Source organism: Garra rufa, chromosome 14 (assembly GCF_049309525.1).
Source record: "Garra rufa chromosome 14, GarRuf1.0, whole genome shotgun sequence".
In the NCBI taxonomy this organism is placed as follows: domain Eukaryota; kingdom Metazoa; phylum Chordata; class Actinopteri; order Cypriniformes; family Cyprinidae; genus Garra; species Garra rufa.
In genome coordinates this window covers 16,894,985-16,906,107 of record NC_133374.1, presented here as the reverse complement: position 1 = coordinate 16,906,107, position 11,123 = coordinate 16,894,985, and the positions used below count along the sequence as shown (strand labels likewise).

Here is an 11,123-nt window from a genome sequence, read left to right as displayed (position 1 = left end):
TAACATATGCTGCGCTGAAAGTCTTCCAATGGGATCTGAAATAATCCCGTCTGTTGGTGGTGACCGTTGCACTTAGGATGCTAGTGTAATGAAATTGTAGTACATAACCCAATAGTTGTTGGTTTATGTACTACCTAACACCAAACTTTTGAATAGCAGTGTATACATCTCAAAGATGCCAGAATTCAAATTTCAACGCTGATTAAATCAGAAATGCTACTAAGTGAATTACGCATTGAAATGATTCGACACTCAGACTCCAGTGATAATAAAAAAAGAGGCAAAAAAACTTTATTTTTATACCTAGAGTAGGCTTTTTGTGAGAGAGGGTAGGAGAGGTAAAAACCAGTTGGAGGTGGAGTCAAGAAGGAATCAAGGCTAAGACCAGTGCCTTCGGCTCCCGTGGTTATGCCAGTGCTCCCATGGGGTCCCAAGCTGGTAGGACGACGGGGTCCTGCTGCATGACGTCCAGCACTTCAGGAGAGAGTAATTTCTTATCCACCACCACCTCGTACACATACTCAGAGAACCACTCGTCTGTCATGATCAGATATCCTGCAGGAAGAGGCAGAGATGAGGCACGGACAACAGACAGAGATAAACGGGTAAAATGAGAGATGAGCAAAAGAAAGATAGCGGGACAGAGGAGTGGAACACCATTTAATTTGCCGCAGCACAAGCTCTTATGAGAAACTTCAGCTTGGCTCACTAGGTTTGAACAAAGCCCAATATGCTAATTAAACGTACAGTAGTAGCAGATTAGTCCACTCCTGAATTTAAAATTTATGATAATTTACTTACCCCATTGTCATTCAAGATGTTTATGTCTTTCTTTCTTTAGTCAAAAAGAAATTCAGGATTTTGAGGAAAACATTGCAGGATTTTTCTCCATATAGTGGACTTTAATGGGAATCAACAGGTTGAAGTTCCAAATTACAGTTTCAATGCAGCTTCAAAAGGCTCTACACAATCCCAGCTAAGTAATAAGGGTCTTATCTAGCGAAATGATCAGCCATTTTCTAAAAAAAAGAAAAATGTATATACTTTTAACCACAAATGCTCATCTTGCACTAGCTCTGCAATGCACGTCTATCACCATATCCTAACTATATGCAACGTGTGACGTGACAAAAGGTAACTTTTCCATTTTAATTGGAGTGTTTGTCCTAACTGGATGTGACGGCAACACGCAAAATTTCTATTTATTTCTCCGTCATCATGGCTTGAACAGCAACAACATACAAACTATGGCAATTATAATTTCAGGTACTGATTATGTCCTTTACTCAATGTTAAAAGTGTCTAATGTAAGTTTGAATTTCATATTGTGTGACATTTATAGCCATACTGAAAGCAACAACATGTTTAAGCAAACGTATATGTTAAAACTGCGAACTCTATACGAACCGACAAGTGTTTTCCATGACAAAGATGGTATTAGTCACTAGAGATGGGCGTTATCTGTGCGATTTAAAATTCTCCTCACAATAAGAATTTGTCTTTCCGTGATAATAACGATAAAGTCTAATTGGTGACATATTTCTGTGTGCAACAGTGTGGAGTGACATAGCGAAAGGCAGATGTGAAACTGAGGAGTAGTATATTGCTAAACTAGGAGCTCCTTCTACAATCTGAAACTTGTTTGATCAGTGCTGTTACAGTGCAACAAAAATCAGTCTGAGCCTTGAATAAATGTACTAAAGTAGTGTGCGATACAGTTTTGCATGTGTATGAGCCCATTTACAAACCTGTTGTCCAACAAAGACAATTTATTGACATGATTTTTATCTAAATTAAGTGTCTGAAATTTAAGTGCAGAAATCATACTATTTATAGTATTATAAAAGCTATGTTGATTAGCATTGCATTATAAATATACTTTATCCTTATATAAATAGCCAAGAGTGCTTGAAGAACCATATATTGTAGCAATTGTATGTTTATTGTCTTTAAGTTTCCTCAGGTACAATTTCTTTATCTGCGTTTAGTTCAGCTACAGTGATCAGGGGAGTAGATTTAGGGTGGACGTAGGGGATGTGTCCCCACCAATACCCTCCGACCATTGAAATGTCCCCACCAATAATTTAATCCACTTAAAAAAAAAAAAAAAAATCGCGCTGTCAACATTGAGTTCTCCCGCCCCCAAAACACATATGAATATTTTGATTGGCTGTGCCTTTCCCTGCTATCATGTGAGAGGCTATGGTTGCGTTCAGATACAAGCAGCGCCAAATGCAGTGGATTTTTTTCTCGTGCAAGAAGGCGTGTTGGGTGACATACGTGGGAGGATGGCGGCAGCAAAAAAAAAAAAAAAAAAAAAGAAGCTGAAATAAGGAGCTTTTTTTTCATAGAAAAGTGTCACTTCAAGTTCGCTACTGAATCCATCAAAGTAACGACAACAGTTAACGTTAATGCTAGTGTTTTTTACCACTTTGACACACATTCATTATAGCAGGGCAGGCTATAGTCTGTGAATACGGACTTAAAACTAACAGCAGATTAAACAGCTAAATGTAAAAGTATAAATATGATCCCTGTCAGTTCTCCTAATCTAATGACGACTATTTGTCAGAAATCAGTCTTGTGATAGAAATTGATATGCTACATACTAATATTGCCATGGCTAAAATTTTGTTGACAGTTCACCAATAGACAACAAAACCCGCTCAACTGCTACTCAAAACTAGCCCAATTGCGTTTCGAGGGGGGTCAAATACATGTTTTGTGGTGGGGTTTCTCTTGTAAATTTAGAATTCCAGGAGCTAAATTATTACGTTACTAGGGTCGCTTCAACGCGCGGACATGAAAACAATCTGTGGTGTGAAGTAGCCCAATTCCCTCGGACTTCGCAACACTGACTGGATTAGCGATTTCCTGGAACATCGTCAGTGCAATTACTTTTGCTATGTATATGTGTAGTTCCTGCGCAATGGCACCCTCTGGCTTCCAGTATGAATTAAACATTACATTATGTGTTTTCTCAGTAATGCTCAATACCCCATTTCTGGGTAAAAATAGTCAAGATAATACTTTTCTCTTAAGAAACAGGATTCCTTGAATTATCGTCATTGACATCGTTATCGCAATAAATACCTAAAATGATCATGATACATTTTTAAGCCCATATTGCCCATCCCTATCAATTACTCAGTATGTAGTTTTAATAATGTCCCTGGAATCTAGGTAGTTAGGACACGGTGTATGAGTTTGTGCATTAAGTAATCAGTATGTAACAGTACTTCCACCTATAATGTGCATCGTGGATGCAGAGCTAGAGCAAGATGAGCATTTGTGGTTAAGAAGTATAGAAAATGTTTTATGTTCAATGTTTCACTAGACAAGACCCTTATTTCTCGGCTGGGGTCATGTAGCCCTTTAAAGCTGCAGCAAAACTGCAATTTGGACCTTCAACTCTTTGGCTCCCATTGAAGTCCACTATATGGAGAAAAATTCTGAAATGTTTTGCTTAAAAACCTTAATTTCTCTACAACTGAAGAGAAGAGATGAACATGGGGGTGAGTAAATTATTAGGAATTTGTAATTCTGGAGTGAACGAATCCTTTAAGCAATATATTGCGCTTTATAAAGTCTAGGCCTGAGAGATGTCTGATTTAGCGCCCACCTCGTGAGATTGGATTTTTCGTCACACTGAAATCTGATTAGATTTGCGAGTAAAACTTTAACAGCAAACAGTGTTTAACGCTGCCAAATCTGATGTCAAATGAAATCCTGATCCCATTAGCACCGCATGTTCTCTATTGTTCACATAGAGGGAACGAGCCACACCTTGTCTAGATTGCCCGTCTAACCTCTCAAAACCGAAAAGGTTTGATTTTAAAACAAGCAAACACATTTAAACAATATTTTTCATTCAGGGTGTGTCAGGATCCAGTCACGTCTGACGGTGGCTCCCGATAAAGGGAGTTCCTTTCTTAATTGCTTAAAGAAAGTACAAAAACTTGACATCAGGAATGTTTTGCCCTTCAAAGCAGGAAGTAGATGACGATAAGGTTTATTTCACACAGCGTTCGTTCCTGGGACACGACCGGTTGACCAAGACGAATCAAACCGGGTCATCGAACGCCTAGTGAAACAGAGAAGAATATACCGAGAACAAATGAAGCAGTAGAGCTTGGATTTCCATGTTGGATTTCTGTGCATCCGTACTTCAGCTCAATGCTTTGGTTATCAAAGTGTGAGTATGTACAAATGGGGCATTGTTTTTGGATGAGAACAGACTTTTAAAAGAATAGTTTACCCAAAAATGAAATTTCTGTTGTTCCAAACCCATAAGACCTTCATTCATGTTCAGAACACAAGATATTTTTGATGAAATCTGACAGCTTTCTGACTTTGTGTAGACAGCAACGCAACTACTACTCGCAGAAAGGTAGTAAGAACATCATACAAGAATACTTTTTGTGTGCAAAGAAAAAAAAAACAGCTTTATTCAACAGTTTCTTACGGGTCTGATGGGTTTGGAATGACATGAGGGTGAGTAATGAATGACTGAATTTTCATTTTTGGGTGAACTATCCCTATAATGAGGCTGAGAGAAGCCTCAGAGACAAACAGTTCTGAATCTGAAGAAACAAACTGATTTTTGCTAGAATACATCACTTATTTGAGCAGCTAACAGTCTTTGTGTCTGTAATAAAAATCATCCATTCCAGGGAGGCACAAAGCATCTGAGGGAATATTTATCTCTCTATTCATCACTCCACTTCTACAGCCATAAAATCAACCAGCTTCATGGCCTCCAGTGAGCTTTTGACCGCATTATAAATACTCTTGTCAAAATCGGTTACACAATTGTCCATCTTCAACCTCTTGTTCGTGCCACAATATGCAAAAAAAGGCCAGAATGAGGCAGAAATAATCAATCTTGCAAGCCTGAAGCCTGTATTCCTCTAGAACGTCAACCCGGGCCTCCTGAGTATATCACATTACTGTCTAATCTTCAGGGGAAACAACTGTTATGACCAATTTGAGAGCCCTTAACCCCTTTGACCTCAACAACACATTTTTCTAATTCCCCTCCTCGTCTGGCTGTCAAACAACGTTGCTGGAAAACCACAAAAAGTGCTGATTTATGTGTAGCTGTGACATTGTGATTTCATAAACAGCTGTGATTAGATGCGATTCATCATTTATTAATACAATGTGTGCTGTAAGGCTGATATTTTTACAACACAGATGTTACTATGAAAATTAGTGTGTTAAAGGTGGATCATCAGGTGGATGTTCTGGTGATTGCTAGTAAGGTTGGGTAAAAATACTGATTTCTCAATTTTAATCGATTCTCATCTGTTCTCACACCTATACGCTCTGTGCTTTGTTACTTTTGATATGAACAAAGTCTTAGATTTCAAAATATGACCATTTTATTATAGTATTCAAACAATAAATGCTGTTTAATGTGGAGTAACAGGTCGCTGTATTGCCTAGGTTAAAGAATCAGAACGTGAACTGACCTTTTCCGCTTTACTACAAGTTACTGCACAAAATAAACATGAATAACCATTAGAAGGTATTTTAAAAGAGAGTACAACTTACAGAAATCTGTAATTGCAGTGTTTCAACCGCACAAAGACGTCAATATAAGAGCTTGTCACGTAACGTCACATTTACCACAGAAAAAAACATATTCAGTGAGCAAAAATTCGTTAGTCAGCTAGAAAAATGAACTCTAGAGAGGAGCATTTTGCTAAATATATTCACCATATAACATATTCATTATAGTTTATATACTGTTCTTTTAGCAACTGTATACAAATTAGTTAATTTAACTTTCAATATTATAGTAATGTAGTACCAACTGACTCTCATGTATATTTTAGAGTTGCTTACTGCGTAATATATTACATTTATAATTTTACATTCTACAAGTAAATTTCAGCATCACAACATTATAATGTACCTGTATGAAAATGTACTGTCAACAAACCTTTTGAACATTAGTATATGTGCAACAGAAATAGCAAAGCTTGCCTTAGAAACACCACAGAACCACAGCATTTACACATTTTGAGGAAGTCTAACTTTGAATCCATTCGCATCTCATAAAACCAACAAAAGGAAAAAGTATTTTAACATGGAAAAAACGACACGCTTCACCTTTAAGGCAAACTTTGAACTTTTTAATGCACAGATGAAGCAATCTGCAAGGAATCATTTTCCACAAAAAAAAAAACAAAAAAAAAAACGAGCAGGCCAAAATACCTTTATAATCTTCTGAGGAATTCAGGTCTATGGAAGCGGAAAGAAAACGACAATGTGTGCGTGTGCACACACTCTCTCTTTCTCCAGGCAGCCAAAGCTAATTAAACAGCTCCTCGATGTAGCGTCTGTTTTAAATAAGACAGTGGGTATGGACATGAGGTCCAGCTGTGAGCGGGTCTACAGATGTGCCCGGCCCGAATAACACACACAGCATGCTCTAAACCTCTCAATCCAGAGAGGCCCAACACAGACCCCATGCTAAATCAAATATCCGACTCCTGGTGTTTTCAGACAAGAGTTAAATTAAGTCATTGAACAGCGGACTAAAGAGCCCCAAGAGGTAATCCTGCTGCAAATTGAATTATTCAATGTCAAAAGCCAAATATCTGCAAATTAGAAAGCATATATAAGCGGCAGACAGATGGTAACCTCTCACCTTTATTCCCACGGTCATCTCCCCACGAATTCTCCACACGCCACTTCTCGTAGCATCCCTCCTTTTCATTCTGTGGACAAGAGACAAAAGTGATGAAACAGAGAGTGAAAGTCCATCCCATGCACATGACAATCATAGTGTAGTGGATAGAGATGTGGACTCAAACCGAAAGGTTTTAGTTCTATTACCACTATTATGATGTTTGATCATCTTCAGAACACAAATTAAGATATTTTTGATGAAATCTGACAGCTTTCTGATCCTACATAGCCAGCAACACAACTACCACATTCAAGGCCCAGAAAGGTAGTGAGTGTTGTGAGATGCAGGGTCAGAAAATCAATTCAAAAATATCTTAATTTGTGTTGTGAAGATGAATAAAGGTCTTACAGGTTTGGAAAGACATGAGCGTTAGTATCAATTTTGGGAGAATTATTGCTTCAAATGACCAAATTATTGGAACAAAATTAGACTTTATTTGCATAAAGGTCAAATATTTTGGGTCGGTGCGATTTTTATGTTTTTGAAAGAAGCCTTTATTGCTTGCCAAGCCGCATTTATTTGATCAACATTACAAATAATTTTCTATTTTAATCTATTTAAAATGTCATTTATTTCAGTGATGGCAAAGCTGAATTTCAGCATTATTACTCTGGTCTTTAGTGTCACATGATCCTTTATAAATCATTCTAATATGCTGATTTGCTGCTCTAAAAACATTTTTATTATTATCAATGTTGAAAACAGTTGTGCTACTTAATACTTTTGTGTAAACAATTTTTTCTGGATTCTTTGATGAATAGAACGTCCAAAATGTATATATGAAATAGAAGTATTATAAATGCATTTACTGTCACTTTTGATCAATTTAAAGGTTGTATCAGCGATTTCTAGTCTGAAACATAAAGTGTCAATTTCAGCTGACCTTTCTTCACGATCCGCTCGCTGCCTGCCCCATAAATTGTCTGTGAAAAAAACGCGTCTCTCTGGTCAGCCTAGGGTCCGAGATATGCCAAAAAAACAATCGGCACTACCAACCTTTCCACAGATAAACAAACAGTGTTCCAACCAATCAGCGTCAGGGGTTTGGTGTTGTGGACTTTCGCTCCGCCTCCCTCACATCCCTGCACCAGTAGGAAAGTCCACAACACCAAACCCCTGACGCTGATTGGTTGGAACACTGTTTGTTTATCTGTGGAATAGTTGATAGCGCCGATTGTTTTTTTTGGCATATTTCGGACCCTAGGCTGACCAGAGAGACGCGGTTTTTTCACAGACAATTTATGGGGCAGGCAGCGAGCGGATCGTGAAGAAAGGTCAGCTGAAATTGACACTTTATGTTTTAGGCTAGAAATCGCTGATACAACCTTTAATGCATGCTTGCTGAACAGAAGTATTGATTTGGTGTATTGCGTATTATTTTTCTGTATTTCACACTGTGTGATGTCCAGTGTTGGGGAAAGTTACTTTTAAAAGTAACGCATTACTGTATTGCGTTAAAAGACTGCATGTATAGAAATATAGAAATGCATATTTAATGCATATTTTTGGCAATTCTACATGCCCTTTTACACCAAAAGTTAAATTAAGCATCATACTAATGGAAGTGCCTCTGTCTCTGCACCTCACTCACGATTTCTCTCAACATGGGACAGGAGAGCTGCCAGTAAATAAATACATATTTTCTTGTTAATTTAAAAGTAATGCGTTACTTTAGAAAAGTAACTGATTCTTTAACTCGCGTTACTTGTAGTGCGTTACTCCCAACACTGGTAATGTCTAGCTGCTCTTTAAACTTGAGCTATCTTTACTGATTAATAAAACAGGCCGAAGAAGCCATTTGCTTTACAGCAAACATACACTAGTGATGCCCACCGGGTGCCAGAGAAGACAATAATGAACTCTCATGCATATGGTGATTTATGAGAAAAAAAACAGACAGTAATCTCAAAACTGCTTGTAATTAAACAGGCCGGATGTCTGCAGAGGGGAAAAAGAAAACTCCAGGTCACACTGACTGCAAGTGCCGTTAATGAGCATTCAGGGTCATGACCGATGCGATATAATGGTCTTTAAATAACTAGCTGAGCTGTATGTACTATTCAACACAAGCATGTTCAGCAATGTGTTTTAGTGTGTTGTTCTCTCAATACCTTGTCAGTAACGGCAGTCACAATCATGGCATGGGTCATCATGGAATCTCCATAGATCAACCTTTCTGCCTTAGACAGGTTTTTCACTGAGACGCCGAACACCAGGTCATGGTTAAACCTATAAAAATACAGAGAATCCTGAGTGTCATAAACACATTTAGAAAAGTCGTACCTTTTAACTAGAATAAAGAGGCAATACTCACACATTCATGTCATTGATGCCTAGTTTGCTGTGGAAATGTTTGCCTACGTCACAGCCGAACCACACCGCCTGATGCCAGAAACACACCAATTAATACAGACATACTGATACACTTTCAGCGGTTCTGTTATCACAAACCAAATTGTCGTCTACCAACTTAAAGGGATAGTTCACCTAAAAATGAAAATTCTGTCATTAATTACTTACCCTCATGTCGTTCCAAACCTGTAAGACGTTCGTTCATCTTCAGAACATATTTTGGATATTTTGGATGAAATCCAAGAGATTTCTAAAACCTTCATAGACAGCAAGGGTCCTACCACATTCAAGGCGCAGAAAGGTACCAAGAACATTGAGAAAATAGTCTATGTGACATCAGTGCTTCAACCGTAGTTTTATGAAGTTACATACTTTTTGTAAATGGGAAAAAAAAAACTCACAAAAATAACAGCTTGTCTACAAGCAGAGAAAAGCATGCGCCGTGGCGACAGACAACACCTCGAGAGAATAAAAGTCGTTTTTTTGCATACAAAAAGTAATCTCGTAGCTTCATAAAATTATGATGTCAAACTATTTTGTTGATGTTCTTGATACCATTCCGGCATTGATCGTGGTACGACCCTTGCTAGCTATGGAGGGTCAGAACACTCTCGTATTTCATCAAAAATATCTTAATTTGCCTTCTGAAGATAAACATTTACATTACATTTACATTTATTCATTTAGCAGACGCTTTTATCCAAAGAGACTAACAAGTGGGAATACAACAATTGATTCATCCTAAGGAGGCAGATCAACATAGGAAGTGCTCAAAAATACCATATATCAGGCATTGTTAGAAGAGTGCAGGCTCGAAGGGGAAGATCAAGAAAGATAGGAGACAGGCTAGAGAGGGAGGATAGAGAAAGAGAGGAGAATTTTTTTTTTTTTTTTTTATAGAGTCACATAGTGTCGAAAAAAACAAGTCTTATGGGTTTGGAAGACATGAGTAAGTAATTAATGACAGAATTTTCATTTTTGGGTGAACTATCCTTACGTGTTTTTCTCTCTGCAATGGTCTTTTTGTGCTAGTTAAATTGTCAGGACTCAACATGTACAACAAAATCCCAGACAGAAATTGCAAAAAACTATTTTTTAATGTTTGCATGCCAAAACAATACACACAGGCATGCAAACCTCAGAGAGTGACACAAATATGTGAATAGTTTATAACTTCGTGGTGTAAACAGGGTCATTAAGTCTCATGCTGGTAAAATATCAGGATGGGAGACAAAATGATCAAGCTGTCCACCAATAGGCTATTCAGTTACTGAGGTTTATCTAGATTTTTTCATATTTTTAGCTAAAATTGAGCAAATTCTGAGGAAAAATAAAAAGCTTCTCAACTGATTTCCAATACAAATTCCACTGCAAAATGCTAACTTGCTGCTCAAGAAAGATTTTAATTCATATCAATGTTGAAAACTCTCTAGACTCTTTGATGAATAGAAGTTCAAAAGAAAGGTGTATATTTGAAATAGAAGTATTTTGCAACATTATAAATGTATTTACTGTCACTCTTGATCAATTTTATGCATCCTTCCTGAACAGAAGTATTCATTTGGTATATTAAGTGTTATTTTTCTATACAACTTCCACTACAAAATGCTGGTTTGCTGCTCAAGAAACATTCTTAAACATTCATTCTCAAATTCTGAGAATAAAACAGCTTTTCTCAATCTATTGCCAATACAGCTTCTACTAAAAAAATGCTGCATTTGTAACAGATTTTATTTACAGGCTTCAACAATCACTATCAAACCTCACCGGTCTCTTTTATGTGGGAATAATTGTGCAAAAAGGTTATAGTTATTTATCACATGAACCTAAACCACCCTATTTTATAATGGCAACCCATCAAACCCAATTGGTTTTACCTCTCCACTCTTGATGGAATCTGCAGCAGCTTTCTTGAGCAGCTCGATGGGCTGGTTGTTGTAAAGCGTTTTGCGGCCGGCCACCATGTTTCCCAGAAACTCCACACTGTACAGCTTTCCATAGGGGTTTTGGGGCCGAGGGTCGTTAACGAGGCAAATCTGCATAGAAATTGCACAATCTGTAAGTGAGGACT

General features: G+C 37.6%; 1 protein-coding gene across 1 annotated transcript in view; it reads right to left on the bottom strand.

Moving 5' to 3' along the window:
* Positions 1–263: 263 nt before the first annotated feature.
* Positions 264–11,123, bottom strand: part of blmh (bleomycin hydrolase) — a 31,719-nt gene continuing 20,859 nt past the window's right edge. Inside the window, exons 8-12 of the mRNA XM_073817998.1 lie at positions 10,930–11,088; positions 9,015–9,082; positions 8,812–8,929; positions 6,659–6,728; positions 264–555 (exon numbers count right to left, since the gene is read on the bottom strand). Of these exons, the coding sequence (XP_073674099.1) occupies positions 407–555; positions 6,659–6,728; positions 8,812–8,929; positions 9,015–9,082; positions 10,930–11,088 (564 nt within the window). The 3' untranslated portion in view covers positions 264–406. The remainder of the gene's footprint in view (positions 556–6,658; positions 6,729–8,811; positions 8,930–9,014; positions 9,083–10,929; positions 11,089–11,123) is intronic.